General features: G+C 33.1%; 1 protein-coding gene across 1 annotated transcript in view; it reads right to left on the bottom strand.

The window, feature by feature from the left end:
- LOC129004121 (retina and anterior neural fold homeobox protein 2-like) overlaps window positions 1–18,558 on the bottom strand; it is a 30,544-nt gene extending 11,986 nt beyond the window's left edge. Inside the window, exons 1-2 of the mRNA XM_054432556.1 lie at window positions 18,487–18,558; window positions 14,006–14,140 (exon numbers count right to left, since the gene is read on the bottom strand). Of these exons, the coding sequence (XP_054288531.1) occupies window positions 14,006–14,140; window positions 18,487–18,558 (207 nt within the window). The remainder of the gene's footprint in view (window positions 1–14,005; window positions 14,141–18,486) is intronic.
- Window positions 18,559–18,883: the final 325 nt, after the last annotated feature.

Here is an 18,883-nt window from a genome sequence, read left to right as displayed (position 1 = left end):
AAAGTCAAATTTCGTTACACTTTTATGCATGCTTAAACACCCTCAGCGCCTGGACTAATTCTGAATCAACCACTTGACGGATTTTCATAATTTTTGTGTTGAAAGAAAGATATTTTTTGAGACCTAGGGAATATCGAAGCCATAAAATTTTAGTTTTGGGTTTCAGTTTTTTAGAAATTAAGTTTTAATTTTTAAAAAGTCTAGCAGCCGACGCTAGCAAATAAAAGTATTTTCAACAGCTGGTTTATAACTGTCATTCACATGTTAATGTTACGAGTTGTTTATTTACAAAAATATTGTTCGTTGGCGTTTGCCTACATATAGTCCGGTGGCTTAGGGCTTTAGTTTACGAATACCGTTACCAATAATTATATTTTACATCCTATTATAATCATTAGGATTATAATAGGATAATCAATATACATTATTCTACAAGTAGTCTTAACAATTAATTGATAAAACCCATTGTTCTCTAAAAGGTACTGATAGTTTTTAGACTTTATTTTTTCATCAAACAGGTCGATATTAACGTCTCCCAACAAAATAGTATTTGTAGTAAAATAATTCATATAAGATTCTAGTTCTTTTACAAAATCTTTCTCAGTAAACTATGACGATTTTGGTAACAAAGCTGGCTACAGATTTAACATGGGGGTGGAATGTCTAGTTGTATTAATAGTCTAAGGTATAATACAGTTGTATATAGATTTACTTGTCTCTAATTTGTCCCGACACAAAATCTTTATTGACTGGACTATTACTTCTTAACATCGTGGGTGAAGACCTTGGTCTTATGTGATCGTTGGCGAGGACACTGATACAAGTTAATCTATCTATATCTATACTATTGTATAAAAATCTATTGGTGTCTGTCTGTATGTGTGTTACTAATAGGCACGTAAACTACTGAACTGGCTTTTTCATGTCAGATTTCAAAAAGCACCATTCAAACATACTTCAACCCCGAACGAAGGACGGGTCCTCTGCTAGTTGTATTATAAGCCAATCGTCGGTCTCAGGTAAGAGGCACAACTCTCGGCTTTTCAAAGAATGAATTTATAACAAATTGGCGACGAGTGATCAAATTTGGACCAGTTGAGGCTAGTCTTGTAAGAGAAACTAAAAAACCACTGCGAGTGTCAACCAGTAAAATGTATTATTGTCAAATACCACACATTTAGATTGAAAATTAGGACAACTATAAATGTATAGCTTACTACATATTACCTTAAACCAATTTTGTTTCTATTTTTATATAGTTTAAACATTTAAAATCTATCAGTAATATATAAACTAATAGCGGATTAAGTATTTTCGATTGAAGATGCATCTAGCGGAGACTAGGTGAACTGTCGCGAGCCTCGACGGTAGCAGCATCTAGCGGTGATTGAATGAACTACTCTCAAAAATCCTCGCCGTTAAAATAGTTTTACATCGACTATTAATTGCTATTAGCAAATTTCCCTGTAGGGAAGTAGCTACTGTATTATCTCAGGCTGCACGGAAACACCTAGGCCCGGCACTGATTAACTTTTTCTATTGATGTCCCCAGAGGCCAAAACACCATTCGTTAAAATTTTCACATATGTGTATAGAGAGTAGTTATATGTGTCCGTAAACACGATAACTTGGGTAATTTTCTCCGATTTTGATAAAATTTGGTTTGAGGTGTAAGGCAAGATAAACTTGAATGAGTTCGCGAACCAGCATGATCGGACCATGGGAACCCGGGGTTGTTTAACGGAGGGTTTTATGGGGTAAAATGGGATTTTCTCATTTTTTCCCTTAAAACACAAAATTTTAGGCTATAAATTATTCTCCAGACCTTTGTAATTAGCTTTAAAAAAATTATTTCGTACATCAAAGTGTTTTTCTACGGTTATTGGTAACAGACAAAGTTAAAAATTTGTTTATTTAAAATTTCTATGTTATTCTTATGGAGAATATTGTAAAATGTTCTAGTTTTCTTGTTTATGGATATATTTTGATAAAGCTTGGCAGATTTTTATTTATTTATTTTATACTAAGTTATTAATATTTTAGTAAAAAACACGCTTTATTAGTTTCCCTGTAGCAGCAAACCTAGGTACTTAAATCTAAAATTATTTAAATATCTATCTATAATATTAAAACGAAACATGGTTTTTTTATTTCACGATTCTGAATCAACCACTTGACGGATTTTCATGATTTTTGTGTTGAAAGAAAGATAATTTTGAGAACTAGAGAATGTCGAAGCCATAAAATTGTAGTTTTGGGTTTCAGTTTTTTAGAAATTAAGTTTTAATTTTTAAAAAGTCTAGCAGCCGACGCTAGCAAATAAAAGTATTTTCAACAGCTGGTTTATAACTGTCATTGACATGTTAATGTCAATTTAGTTGTTTGTTTACAAAAATATTGTTCGTTGGCGTTTGCCTACATATAGTCCGGTGACTTAGGGCTTTAGTTTACGAATACCGTTACCAATAATTATATTTTACATCCTATTATAATCATTAGGATTATATAGGATAATCAATATACATTATTCTAGTAGTATTCTTAACAATTGATAAAACCCATTGTTCTCTAAAAGGTACTGATAGTTCTTAGACTTTATTTTTTCCATCAAACAGGTCGATATTAACGTCTCCCAACAAAATAGTATTTGTAGTAAATTTACTAGTTCTTTTACAAAATCCTTCTCAGTAAACTATGACGATTTTGGTAACAAAGCTGGCTACAGATTTAACATGGGGGTCGGAATGTCTAGTTGTATTAATAGTCAAAGGTACTATACAGTGGTATATAGATTTACTTGTCTCTCAGTTATTCCGATTCCGACACAAAACCTTTATTGACTGGGCTATTTATAACTTCTTACATCGCGGGTGAGGCCGCAGATACAAGATAATTTTATTATAAGCCAATCGTTGGTCTCACGCTCACGTAAGAGACACGACACAACTCTCGGCTTTTCAAAGAATCGATTAATGTTTTTGACGAAGGAGAAAGTATCATGTATAACTCCGGTCGGACGAGTCTTGTAAGAGAAACTAACAAATCACTGCGAGTGTCAACCGACAAAAATGTATTATTGTCAAATACTACAGCTTTAGATAGAAAATTAGGACAACTTTAAATGTATAGTTTACTATTTATTACCTAAAACGAATTTTGTTTCTATTTTTTATATATGTTAAACATTTATAATCGATTAGTAACATATAAACTATAGTGGATTCGGGGGTTATCGGTTGAAGAGACATCTAGCGGAGACTAGGTGAACTGATACGAGCCTCGATGGTAGCGCAACTAGCGGTGATTGAGTGAACTAGTTTCAAAACTGCTTGCCGTGAAAATACTTTTACATCGACTACTGCTATTAGCAAATTTCCCTACTGTATTACCTTAGGTGGCACGGTAAAACCTAGGCCCGGAACCGATTAACTTTTTCTATTGATGTCCCTAGAGGCCAAAACACATTCGTTCAAATTTTCACTCATGTATATATTATATATATATATAGAGAGAGAGTTATATGTGTCCGTTAACACGATAACTTGGGTAATTTTTATCCGATTTTGTTAAATTTGGTTTGAGGTGTAAGGCAAGATAAACTTGAATGAGTTCGCGAACCAGCATGATCGGATCTATGTCTTGATCTAAAATCGAAAATCTATGTTTGTTTTTTTTTTATTTAAAAGTATGTAAAAGCTTTGAGTTTTTTTTTTGTTTTATTGTTTGAAAATATTTTTTATGCAATTAGTAAGTTAAAAGTTTTTATAGGTACATTTATTGGAATCTATTATATTATTAAAGTGATACAATCAAATTTTATAAAAATATAGGCATATGACACATCGAAATTAAGCTTAGAGTGTGTAGATTTGCCGAAAAGTATTGATATGGACAAATTTCCTAAGGGCTCTGCCCCACAGGCTGATTTCCAAACGGCTACGCCTTGCATGCTTACAATGTTTAAATGATTTAATTTATTTTAGTTAATGAAACAGCTGGTCAGTACAATGAACTGGCGTTTGTTTATTTACTCGAATAAGATGTTTGTGACGCGTTATGTAGATTGAGGATGGTTATGTTTGGTTTAAAAGTGAGGTTGTATATAAGTTTTGTAAAGTATTGCTCAAAGTGTCATGTTTTAATTTATATAGCAAGCTACATGTGAAGAGGCTTGACTTAAATTGAAGAATTATGGTAAAACATGTAATTCGTGAAGCATCAATATGAAGCGATTGATGCTATTGCTAGACTAAGGTATGTTGTCATATTCTTATGGATCTATTAACATCAAAAGTAGGGGTTTGAAAGTAAGTAGGTTTACGCTTCTAAATCAGTTTATATTTTCAAACTAAATCATAGAGTTGCTGTATTTTAAAACACACACCAGCACTACTTTAATAGCTCTCTAGGTCACATTTTCTTCCCGTTGCAAAGCACGGGTATAGCAGCAGCTTGTTTATTCTTATTTTACTCTTTTTTCATGTCAGATTTAAAAAAACACCCTTTTATCATACATCGACCCGGACGAAGGACGGGTCCTCTGCTAGTTGTATTATAAGCCAATCGTTGGTCTCAGGTAAGAGGCACAACTCTCAGCTTCTTAAAGAATGAAGTATTTTAATAGTTGAACCATTGAACCTTCGTTGGCGACGAGTATACCAGTTGAGCTAGTCTTGTAAGAGAAACTAACCAACCCCTGCGAGTGTCAACCAGTAAAATGTATTATTGTCAAATACCACAGCTTTAGATTGAAAATTAGGACAAATATAAATGTATAGCTTACTACATATCACCTAAAACCAATTTTTTTCTATTTTTATATAGTTTAAAACATTTAAAATATATCAGTAATGTATAAACTAATAGCGGATTAAGTATTTTCGATTGAAGATGCATCTAGCGGAGACTACGTGAACTGTCACGAGCCTCGACGGTAGCGCATCTAGCGGTGATTGACTGAACTAGTCTCAAAACTCCTTGCCGTGAAAATACTTTTACATCGACTATTAATTGCTATTAGCAAATTTCCCTACCTTAGGTGGCACGGTAACACCTAGGCCCGGGACCGATTAACTTTTTCTATTGATGTCCCTAGAGGCCAAAACACATTCGTTCAAATTTGCACATATGTATGTATTATATATAACGAGTTATATATGTCCGTGAACACGATAACTTGGGTAATTTTTATCCGATTTTGATAAAATTTGGTTTGAAGTGTAAGGCAAGATAAACTTGAATGAGTTCGCGAACCAGCATGATCGGATCTATGTCTTGATCTAAAATCTAAAATCTATGTTTGATTTTATCATTTAAAAGTATGTAAAAGCTTTGAGTTTTTTTATTTGTTTTATTGTTTGAAAATATTTTTTATGCAATTAGTAAGTTAAAAAATTTTATAGGTACATTTATTGGAATCTATTATATTATTAAAGTGATACAATCAAATTTTATGTAAACGGTTAAGGTCATTTACCAAATAAAAATATAGGCATATGGCACATCAAAATTAAGCTTAGAGTGTGTAGATTTGCCGAAAAGTATTGATATGGACAAATTTCCTAAGGGCTCTGCCCCACAGGCTGATTTCCAAAGGGCTACGCCTGGCATGCTTACAATGTTTAAATGATTTAATTTAATTTAGTTAATGAAACAGCTGGTCAGTACAATGAACTGGCGTTTGTTTATTTACTCGAATAAGATGTTTGTGACGCTTTATGTAGATTGAGGAGGGTTATGTTTGGTTTACAAGTGAGGTTGTATACAGGGTGTCCGGTCATAAGTGTTAAATAAAATTTTGCATTAACCTACATGGTAATGGTGACAGAATGTCGCAAATTTGAGGTTCCCAACTTCAATAGTTAGAGGATAAAAAATAAATTAAGATTTTTCAAAAATTACTGTAGTTGTTATGAAAAAGGTTATTTTACTCTGTTAAAAATGCACTTACTGTCAATTTCAATGTCATTTTCAGAATCCTCACAAAATTTTAAATGGATATAACACATAATCGTTGGGGTACGGAAAAATATTCTATTTAAAATTCTTTGTTAAACAAATTATTTTTATATCGACGAAAATGTAAATAACATTCAGCAATTTATTTCTCGGTTGTTGAGTTCCGGCGAGGTTATCAAATATTACTAAAAACTTCCTTATTTAAAGGGCTTTACAATGATGTATAACAACATTTACCTACTGTCAAATCCATGGTGAATTTTACGCACTATTGTGAAAAATCACGGTCAAGCCAAAACAGATATTGTAAAAAATAATAAACTTTTACTTACTATTTTATGAGCTGACCACTGATGATGAGGGTGTGTATAATTTATGATTGACCAGGCTACACTTGCATCAAACTAAAGAGTTTTTTAAGACTTTGGAAAATTTGTAATTAAAAAACACAACACATTAGTAAAAAACACAATACACATTTTAATTTAAATATGAAAGGATAGTTAACACATTAAACAAATCAATGACATACTTTGTCCGAAGCACAAATCACAGTTTGGGTGTAAAGTGCCCACCGTTTTCCCGCAAGCAGGCCCTAGCTCTTTTGCGGATTGCGCCAACTGTGACCTCATACGTCAATTTTTCCCTTACTTTCCCAGCAGCCTCAAAGATTCTCTCCCGTAACTCAACTTCAGAGTTTACAACAGTTGAGTAAACTAGACTTTTCATGTAACCCCAAACAAAAAAATCTAACGGGCTCAAGTCTGGAGATCGAGGAGGCCATGTCACACTTCCTCCACGTCCAATCCATGTCGGGTAGTTTTGGGATAGCCACAACCGAACGCTTTCAGTAAAATGTGGTGGAGCACCATCCTGCTGAAATATGATTTCAGCTCTTTGTTGAGGATCAATTTCATCCAACAACTGAGGTAGAGAGTGCTGAAGAAAATCTAGATATAAATCACCGTTCAGATTTCCTTCGAAGATATGAGGACCAATTAACCGATCTCCAATCACACCTGCCCACACGTTGATCCCAAACCTTTTTTGAAAAGAAGCTTCTCTGGAGGCTTTTGGATTTTCATTATTCCAAAGATGCATGTTGTGAATATTTATCACACCTTCTCTGGTAAAACGGGATTCGTCAGTCCATAGTATTTTTTTAAGGAAGTGATATTCAACAATATCACGTTGAAGAAGCCAGCGGTAGAACTCCTTTCTGGATTCGAAGTCACGAGGCTCCAATCCTTGGACCTTTGTAAAATGATACGGATGGAAGTTATTGTCCTTTAACACTTTATGTACTTTCCACCGGGACATACTAGTTTCAAGGGCAAGCTGCCTAACACTAGTAGTAGGATTATCCATAACTCTCTGAATTACACCCTCTTCAGCTGCAACATCATGCACAGGTCCTACTTCTTTCTTCTTCTTCTCAACCGATCCTGTTTCCAGCAAACGTTGATGCACTCTAGTAAACACCTGAGTACTGGGGGTGGTGCGATCAGGATACCGATTCTGGTACTCTCTCTGAGCAGCCGACGCATTACCGTTACACAAACCATAAATAAAATGCATTTCAACATACTCCCGAATCGAAAAAGACATAGTTGACCGATTACTGTCCACATATGACTGATAGATCTTTTTAAAATATGACTACTGGTTCACTTGGTTTTCTTATCGCTTGGATAATGTTATCAGTAAAATACCTGAATCTATTGACTAAATCCATTCAACAAGATAGAAATTCCGGGAGATAATTTAAACCTTATATGAAAAATATACGATAACCGTAACTTTATCACATAAACATTTTACTACTATGTTTCTTGTCTTAGCTTGGTAGTTATAAACAAAGCGTTACATGCGAGAAAAAATCAAATTATTTGTTGCCTGCACTTAAATGTATTATTCTTCACAATAGATTTTCTTTGCCCTACCATGTTTTTTTCACAACAATGATCGAATTACATTAGGAAATTTGAAATACGGTAAAAACTATTATACACCATTGTGAAGCCCTTTAAATAAGGAAGTTTTTAGTCATATTTGATAACCTCGCCGGAACTCAACAACCGAGAAATAAATTAATGAATGTTATTTACATATTCGTCGATATAAAAATAATTTGTTTAACGAAGAATTTTAAATAGAATATTTTTCCGTACCCCAACGATTATGTGTTATATCTATTTAAAATTTTGTGAGGATTCTGAAAATGACATTGAAATTGACAGTAAGTGCATTTTAACAGAGTAAAATAACCTTTTTCATAACAACTACAATAATTTTTGAAAAATCTTAATTTATTTTTTATTCTCTAACTGTTGAAGTTGGGAACCTCAAATTTGCGACATTCTGTCACCATTACCATGTAGTTTAATGCAAAATTTTATTTAACACTTATGACCGGACACCCTGTATAAGTTTTGTAAAGTATTGCTCAAAGTTTCATGTTTTAATTTATATAGATAGTAAGCTACATGTGAAGAGGCTTGACTTAAATTGAAGAATTATGGTAAAACATGTAATTCATGAAGCATCGATATGAAGCAATTGATGCTATTGCTACACTAAGGTATGTTGTCATATTCTTATGGATCTATTAACATCAAAAGTAGGGGTTCGAAAGTAAGTAGGTTTACGCTTCTAAATCAGTTTATATTTTCAAACTAAATCATAGAATTGCTGTATTTTAAAACACACACCAGCACTACTTTAATAGCTCTCTAGGTCACATTTTCTTCCCGTTGCAAAGCACGGGTATAGCAGCTTGTTTATTATTATTTTTCTCTTTTTTCGTGTCAAATTTAAAAAACACCCTTTAAACATACTTCAACCCCGGACGAAGGACAGGTCCTCTGCTAGTTGTATTATAAGCCAATCGTCGGTCTCAGGTAAGAGGCACAACTCTCGGCTTCTTAAAGAATGAAGTAATTTTAGTGGTTAAACCTACGTTGACGATTATACCAGTTGAGCTAGTCTTGTAAGAGAAACTAACAAACCCCTGCGAGTGTCAACCAGTAAAATGTATTATTGTCAAATACCACACATTTAGATTGAAAATTAGGACAACTATAAATGTATAGCTTACTACATATTACCTAAAACCAATTTTGTTTCTATTTTTATATAGTTTAAACATTTAAAATATATCAGTAATATATAAACTAATAGCGGATTAAGTATTTTCGATTGAAGATGCATCTAGCGGAGACTACGTGAACTGTCGCGAGCCTCGACGGTAGCGCATCTAGCGGTGATTGACTGAACTAGTCTCAAAACTCCTCGCCGTGAAAATACTTTTACATCGACTATTAATTGCTATTAGCAAATTTCCCTACTGTATTACCTTAGGTGGCACGGTAACACCTAGGCCCGGGACCGATTAACTTTTTCTATTGATGTCCCTAGAGGCCAAAACACATTCGTTCAAATTTTCACATATGTATATAATATATATAGAGAGAGAGAGTTATATGTGTCCGTTATGGTGTAAGGCAAGTTAAACTTGAATGAGTTCGCGAACCAGCATGATCGGACAATGGGAACCCGGGGCTGTTTAACGGAGGGTTTTATGGGGTAAAATGGGATTTTCTCATTTTTTTCCATAAAACACAAAATTTAGGCTATAAATTATTCTCTAGACCTTTGTAATTAGTTTAAAAAAATTATTTCGTACATCAATGTGTTTTTCGACGGTTATTGGTAACAGGTTTATTAAACATTTCTATGTTATTCTTATGGAGAATATTGTAAAATGTTCTAGTTTTCTTGTTTATGGATATATTTTGATAAAACTTGGCATATTTTTATTTATTTATTTTATACAAAGCTATTAATATTTAAGTAAAAACACACTTTATTAGTTTCCCTTTAGCAGCAAACCTAGGTACTTAAATCTAAAATTATTTAAATAGATCTATCTATCTATAAGATTAAAACGAAACATGGTTTTTTATTTCACGATTTAGTCGAGGCGCTGAGGGGGTTTGAGCATGCATAAAAGTGTAACGAAATTTGACTTTTGATTGTTGCTATGGGTACCTAGTAGATAAAGAAAATCGATGTTGTCACATTTCTAGGTGGTTAATAACATGGGGGGAGGGGGTGAAGTTGGGGAGCCGCCCGGGGGGCCGCCGCGCACAAATTAGCTTATATCTCGTGAACCAAAAGTCATAAGAATACGTTAGACACGTCAAACTGTGCAGAAAAATGCATTCTACGAATAGATTATGTAGTAGTTTCACAGAAATTGACAAGAAGTTACTAAAAATTATATTTTTTAAATTTACGATAAGTATAATCAGGAGTATAATGGTTTTTGTTGTTGTTTAGAACCATTAATTTTTTAATTGACAACTTTTGAGAGTAGTACACTATAGGTAAATAGTACTTCTGTATAATGAAACAATTGCGGTACATAACTTAACAGCTATTCAATCCTCAGATCCAATAAACATAACACAAACAAAGCGGCCAAAGCGCAACAAGCGCGAGCTGCCGGCGTCAACCGGCAAACAAGTATGAAGAGAACATTAAGCCGGTTCCGGCAACCGGCTCAGTCCGCGAGTGGTCTCTGTACTGTGCAGTTGGTGGGTGTCATAGCGCGATGGTTGATACAGATGATCCAAAGTTTATCAAAAGAAGGCGATTTGGGATAAACGGGAGAAGTTGCACGATGATGCTTTTAGTTGCGGAAACAAGTGATGGTATTCACCAAGTTTCTTCCTATGTCTATTAATAACATGAACACCGACTTTCCTCCTTTGCAATAATTTAACATGAACACTCTCCGCCAAAAACACATCATCACTAGACGAAGACATCTTTGACACTGCTCAACGTGAACTGACTTGTCGCGCTTGTTACCAGCTTTCTTTATGTACGGCTTCAAGCTTTTGCCGCGCTTATAAGCACGAGGAGAAAGCTGCCGGTTTGCCGGCGCCGGCAACCGGCGTTCTTTGTGTACGCACCCTAACTATTAATGGCGAGTACAGTTCAAGCTGAGACTTTTATTATACTTTTAGAACGATGGAGATTCTGAGGATTCATTTTCATATATATAAAATAGTATTGAGGGACTATTATGTAGCGAGAAATATAGTTTGTAAAAGAAGAGAGTTAAAAAAAAATTGGTATTTGAACGTTTCCATCACCTGACCATGCTGCACAATTGGTGCAACAGCTGTTTCGGCGATCGCGTAAAGGTAGTGTAAACGATACGAGTAGAAAATGTTAAATACAAGCCTTGGCGAGTGCCTTAAAAACTTCTACGAGCGTCGTTAACACTATTTACGCGAGTTGTGTGCATTAATTAACCTGCAACTGTATTTTAATTACCAAAAACCACTACTCAAAACTTAAAAAGAGAGGTTATTTTTTCTTTACCCATCATTGTCTCTGCCAGTAATGCAACGAATCATCGCACCAATCGTTAACAAATAAATTGACCTGAACAGCTGAAGTTATAGTTGAAGTTCGAAGCATTATAATTTTACTTCTTATCTCTCAATCCTTGACCCTATCTGGGTACCAGTGGTGGTTATATTTTGGCCCTTTTGTAGTGGTACCATATAATTCACCAGAGAACAGTTACATGCCCATATAAGTAGACATCTATTATATATTATGTTTCAGTGATAAATGTAGAACATAATAATATAAAAATATATATTTTTCAGCAATGCTTTTAGGCGTAGTAGCAAGAGGTTTGCAAATTTTTGGATTATTCAACTTAGAAATGTCTAAATCAACCCGCAAAAATCATAAAAATAATGTTTTTATCCATATTATCCAAATGTTAAGGTTGTGTAAAATATGATTCCTTACGTAGAAATATCAAAGTTTTTTTTATACGCATAAAATTAAAATTATAAAAAAACTACCAAACTATTTTAATTAACAAATTGTATTTAATTGTTGTATGAGAAATAAATTTATTGCATCAACAGTAAATAAATATTATACTGCTGTAACAATTTAGTATTTTCACAAAAATTTTCAATAGAATAATTTAATTTTTACCATATGTTTTTACTTTTATCAATATGTCAATCCATCTCTCTTTATCAAACCTTGTATAATGTATGGACAAACAGACCAATAGGTAATTGATTCAATACATTATAATATAGAACATTTTCAAATAACCTTATTTCATGTAAATATATAATAACCTATAACTTTTTGTAACAAAGTTGCTTCAATTTCAATATAATTTTACTTAAATAACTTGTCAAAATTCAAATTTAGCTCTATGGCAAATGAAAATTGTTATAATATATGTGTGAACAGTGGGCTACAATTTTCCGTGATAAAGTCAGCATTGACATATGTGAATGCAACAATGCATCAAACCTTCCTCACTTCTAAGAGTGCTGAGCTAGTATGAAGATATAAATTTGTAAACTGCATATTTTAATATAATTTTTTTTTTTTTTTAAGTGCGTATATTTGGAATAAATTAGTGAAATTTGATTAACGAAGATCCGTCCTTGTTACAAACATTAATAACTACACAACATCAAGAAATTTAACTGTGAAGAAGACATCAATTTTGGTGGGATCACTCCAGTAGACATTTTCTTTCCTTGGATCGAAGCCATTACAACACTTTTAAGCCTAACTTTTGAACTTTTGTACCAGAATTTAAAAGTCAAGAAACTAATAGAAGCTTATATAGAACATAAATTAATTAACCTTTCAGAAAATAATTCGAACATAATTTATATTTAAAAAAAAAATTTAATTAGGCTATATAAAATCACAAGATTAAATTCAAACGCCGTTCGATCACCCCACCTGAGATAAAGTTCCATGCAATATAACCCCTCAACCTAAATTAGAACTATTGTAATAGGCCTAGCCTAAAGCTTAATTTAGTAAATTCATTTGCCACCATTTGTAAACTTTTATTGTGAATCCTTAGTTTCTTTTCTTTTACCATCAATTTTGTATTGTAATGAAATAAATTTAAGTTTAGATACTGTACATGGAGTTTCCATTGTAATGTGAAATGTTAACATTTTTTTACGAAAACATAATTTTTATGACCTTTCCAAAACTACATGAAATTGTTATAACCAACCTCAGATTCGGAGATGTATAAATTGTAGGGAATTTATTGCAGTTTCAGATGGTGATGGAACGATCCACCACCAAAATATATTTTGAACTCTCTTCTTTTACAAACTATATTTCTCGCTACATAATAGTCCCTCAATACTATTTTATATATATATGAAAATGAATCCTCAGAATCTCCATCTTTCTAAAAGTATAATATAAGTCTCAGCTTGAACTGTATTCGCCATTAATAGTTACGGCAGCAGGAACAATGACCGCGACGCGTTTTGCGCCTTTGTTTGTGTTATGTTTATTGGATCTGAGGATTGTATAGCTGTTAAGTTATGTACCGCAATAGTTTTATTATACAGAAGTACTATTTACCTATTGTGTACTACTCTCAAAAGTTGTCAATTAAAAAATTAGTGGTTCTAAACAACAACAAAAACCATATACTCCTGATTATACTTATCGTAAATTTAAAAAATATAATTTTTAGTAACTTCTTGTAAATTTCCGTGAAACTACTACATAATCTATTTGTAGAATGCATTTTTCTGCACAGTTTGACATGTCTAACGTATTCATATGACTTTTGGTTCTCGAGATATAAGCTATTTTGTGCGCGGCGGCCCCCCGGGCGGCCCCCCAACTTCACCCCCTCCCCCCATGTTATTAACCACCTAGAAATGCGACAACATCGATTTTCTTCATCTACTAGGTATCCATAGCAACAATCAAAAGTCAAATTTCGTTACACTTTTATGCATGCTTAAACACCCTCAGCGCCTGGACTAGGAAGTCTACTTCATCATCCAACAATCCAACGTAATCGTCCACGATACATGTTGTAGATTTTATCATTTTATTGAGACGGGGACACTATACTAAATACGACCGGTACTTTAGAATTGAGTGCATGATGGAGTGATATGCCTTATGCCTGTAAAGGAAAAACGAATAAAAATAATATTACCTGGACACGAGCCTCTGACAGGTTGATCCTGAGGGCGACCTCTTCCCTCAGGAAGACGTCGGGATAATGCGTCTTCTGGAATAGGGACTCCAGCTCTTGAAGCTGCTGGGGGGTGAAGGTAGTTCTGTTACGGCGCTGTAACAAGGGAATGTGTTTAGTATATAGCATATACTATAGAAGATACTTTAGATTATATAATCCTAAGAGTAACGTCTGTGTGCTCAATGATTTGAAAAACTGCTCCAACGATTTCCTCTAAATAATTGTTAGAAGATATCTTATTTTTAAGCTAAAAACAACATCTATGATAGGCAGTCTGGGAAAGCTGTAAGAGTAATATTAATATTTTTAATATTGGTCTAAAAAATGGCAAGTAGCATTGGTAGAGTTTTACTAATACAGTAGTCCAGTCTTGGTAAGATTTTAGGCGCATCTCCTGGTAAGCCATAAGCCATGAAACTGGTTACTTCGAAGATAAAAAGTATTATTGTTAATTTCTGTACAAAAATGATTTAAAAAAAATGCAATTAATATACCTCTACAATTTGTAAAAGTATTCAATTCTTCTTGAAAATCTTTAAAATAAAGTCCATGTACATTACAGAGCATGAGTGCATTGATATTAAACTATAGATTAAGTCGAACCTCTATAAGATGAATTTCAACGGTAGGGGGGAAATTGTATTATCGAGGTGAATTTCGTTTTATCGTGGTATAATACTGCCGTTATTCGTCTTATATAGGTTTAGGTGTGCTGTATGAGTGAGTATCATCAAAATTTGTACATCTTCCCTCAATCATTAATTTAAACCAATTAATTAGACGTTTATCATCCTAAAATATGACCAAATAAAAAGCTTCTGTATGGCCACGGAGGGATATAAAGTGCGCTTTGCAGATATTGTAAAACAGGGGGCCAATTACTATAATTGTTGTGTTGAGCTTATAGTCGTTTATGTAATTACAGGTCTTAATGTACAATTCATAAACGTATTCTTTTTTGAAAAATATCTTAGGCTATGTTGTCGAATAATCATTATTAAGGATGACCGTTCCACTGTCGTGAATTCCTCTAAAAAATAACTTTTAAATTATGAAATTGGAAATACCAAATTAAGTAATTTTCTACTAGGAAAAGTCTAATGATAGCCTTTGGTTACAATTTAATGTACTGTAGTTAGTTTCAGATGGATTTTAAAATGTGTATAAGGCTCATGAGTTAGTATCTCTTGATTTTAATTTTGTATTTGATATTGTTCGGGGAAAACTGATTTTCTATTATTTAATAGTTTAACTATTCGTTAACTTATATCATTACCGTTAATATTTTAAGTGACAAATTTATTTGTATTTTTAGGAGTTCTCTGAAACTGTTTTTAAATGCATGTTTTAAAATACATCCAGTTCGTTACAACCACATATTTAAATGAATATCAACTAAAAGTATTGCTTAAATTTATATTAATTTTGAAAATAATCAAATTAGTTATTGGCTTACAACTCATTCTGTAAAAAGTTCTAATACATTAAATTACTTGATTTGTAAAATATTGTAAATACTTCTAGTTTGGCATTGTAGCGTATACAATTAAAATCATGTAGGAATAAATTATTGAGTATTTCAACCAACTACCTAAATTTCAGTTACCCACAATGGAAACTATATCCAAACATTTTAAATGTAAATTAAACTTTATAAATGTATATAATATACCAAAGAAGGATGCCTTTACGTCGAGAGTTTAATATCAGTTTTGAATCATAATTTGATTTGCATTTACTTACCAGTTGCTCCTGTTTACAATAACATATACACGAGTAATGGGGAAGGATAAGAATACTTAGGGAATTTATCATTATAACGCATACGCATTGATTAAATTCAATAAGAATTTTTTGTTGGGTGGAGTCAGTTATTATGATGAAGCAGTCTTGGTAATCCATAGTAAATAACTGTAATTTATAGTCTGGAAACTATAATATAAAGGTCCATATTATAGACGACTTCATTAAGAATACAACAAAGCTTAAATATTTTTGTATTTAGTAAATACTATTGCACGGATTCTCATCCACTATTAACACTTCATCAGCAAAAATAAAAATACCCCCTTCTCTTTCATCTTTCCTTAAATTATGGCACATAAAAAATAAGATGTTTAAAACAATTTTAACAAATCTAACAAGTTTTACTTTTTTGTTAACTTCTGTAATGATTATAACATACAGAAATTTAATGCTGTTCATCTATCTATATAGGCCTAAATGAAATTGGAGTTTGGTCTGTACATTGCTCAATATCATAAATGTTTAGGTTATTTTTACGTTTTATACATTAAAGAAGCCGAAACAAGTCTCATCTCCAGAGAACTCCAAACCGTGTATTTGTTGTTTTGTTAAGTCTTGTTTTGTTATTGTTTTAAAAAATTTATTATGGTTTTCATCTTCATTGTTGATATGTTTTTCTTGTTCTTGTTATTGTAATTTATTCAGAATAGCCTTTATTTGTTGTTATAATTTGAGTTTGATAGCTTACTACTTACTGTACCTCTTGTAAAAATGGTGTTACCGTGGAAATAAATGAATTGAATCTCAATTTCTGTCTGTCTATCTGTCTGTTACGGCCCAAGAGCCATTTTACGCGGCCTTCTCCTGAAAAACGCGAGCACCTATCAAGATCCAAATAATTTTAATGTATTCTCTGGATTGGCGAGAGTGTCTTTAGCTATTAAAATATGGCATCATTACATTTTAAATAAAATTACGGACGTTTAAAACGCCAATTTTGTGCGATTTTGTCATGTTTTCTCCCAATGTTTATCACATAATCATCTATGAAATAACGAACAGCTGTTCAGATCAAGATTATTTTTTCTATCTGTCACGGATATGTTTACATTGAATGTTATTTACAAATACCGCAATCATTTCCGATCGCTTTTTGAAAGCAAATCCAAACCAAGTGAGATTAAAAACGTTTTTCCTTACATAACGGATTTAATTAATCGCAAGTGCAATAATGTGTAGGGTAACTGTAAGTGAAAATAGAGACTCTTTGTGTAAAAAATAGTTCTTGAGTTTTGATAACCGGGGAAAAGACCTTGAATCAGTGTTGTATATAACTGGGGAACTTATTTTTTTTTTATAAGCGTTACCAATAGCTTATAATAAAAAGGTTTCAACTCATCGACAGCACTTCAATGGCGGCTGTGTAAAGTGAAAACTGCAGTGGGTGATTGTAACGGAGGTTTACGGATTATGCTCTACTCGCTTTTCCAATGTGTCTTCTCACCGCTATGTGCTGCAATCGCTGGACCATACAGCCAATAGGCCAATTGCCCATCTCTTGGGTTCGTGGGCCTAAACAATTATTCATAACCAAATTTCGACTAGGATCCTTGATACCGGGACCTTTACCTAGAATACATGGCCTACCTACTTAGGAAACTAATTTAAAACGTTCAAAAACCCAACATTGTGTGATTTTATCACATTTCCTTCTAATGTTTACTAGATATACCAAACATAGTTTATAGAATACGTCTTCTATTAAACAGCAAAAAGTTGTTAGGATAAGGTTGGTTTTTTTTTCAAACTGCCACCGATATGTTTACATTTTAAGTTGTTTACAAATCATGCAATTAATGGGAAATAACTTTGATTTTTGATAATTTGTTGTGAAAAAATCCAAAACCAAGAGAGAGATCAATCCCCTTTGATAGTGAAAATTTCAACCGGAATATTTAATGGTGAGGTTGAGGTAGTATTTGAACTACTTTTAACCATTGTGGAAAGTAGCTTTCAATTATAGGCCTACTTTAGGGCTATGCCTCATAGAACTGTAAAGCATTCTTTGACTTGAAACTGTCAGATACTGTATTTGTTTTTGTTTATATATAATAGTTTGGCCAGCATATATGAAAATATGCAAACCAACTGCTGTTCTTGATATAAGAAGGTTTCAACTGACTACTATAAGATCCCGTGCGTAGAACGGGCACACAGCTAGTATATCTATATAAATAAAATTAGAGTTTCATAATAAATTAGCAAAAAGTATACAAGTTAACACTGTTACTATAGTGAACGCTATAACAAAGAACAAGAGTTGGTAGGAATCAAGGATTCTTCCACTCTTCATTTAAGTAAGGCAATGATAAAGAATTAATGTTAAATACCAACTCTAACATAGAACAAGAAAAATAATCTTTCCGCTTGTTTAAGTAAGGTTTTTTAAACAATAATGTTTAATGACAACAATTACATAAAAGAAGAACGAGAATGAGTCCACTTGATTTTAGTAAGGAAGTTGTGAAGCATCAGTGTTTAATAGGCTATTTATAATGTTGTTTTATAGCCAGTAAGTGTTTAAGTACTGTAAACTTGCACTCTGCATTAATCTATTTGCTACCTCATAACACAGTTTAATACTTTAAATAAAAGTTATATTAATTGAACAATGATATAACTCGGCCACTTACCTGTCTTCGACGTCCGAACATATACTCTGAGAGAAGGTCTCCAGGAAGAGGTGATAGGAATGGTCCAGCCATCGCTACTAGGGGCAGCTCACCCTCCGCGACTCTTATACCCCTAGCAAGCCCCGCCCCTAACGCTCATTGGTCCAACTCAACCAATCACGGCGCGGATACAACTTCTTGTAAATGTTTAAATTATAAGATTCCGTCCTGAATATTTCCATTGTTGGTAAAGGGATGACTACATTGTGAAACCCTTCTAATTATAGTTCTTTGTTCTATATTTGATTGCTTTGAAAATTAAAATATAACTTGAGCTTGCTGAAGCTCGCGTGCTGCTTTAGCTTGAATTGTTAGGTTTGTGGAATTGGATAAATTATGTGGTATAATTTTTATGGGA

The sequence above is a fragment of the Macrosteles quadrilineatus genome, unplaced genomic scaffold (assembly GCF_028750875.1).
Source record: "Macrosteles quadrilineatus isolate MER2022 unplaced genomic scaffold, UCM_ALF_1.0 Scaffold_9__3_contigs__length_116548681, whole genome shotgun sequence".
Taxonomy (NCBI): domain Eukaryota; kingdom Metazoa; phylum Arthropoda; class Insecta; order Hemiptera; family Cicadellidae; genus Macrosteles; species Macrosteles quadrilineatus.
The sequence above is the reverse complement of the archived record's forward strand: the minus strand, read 5'-3'. Positions and strand labels throughout refer to the sequence as shown.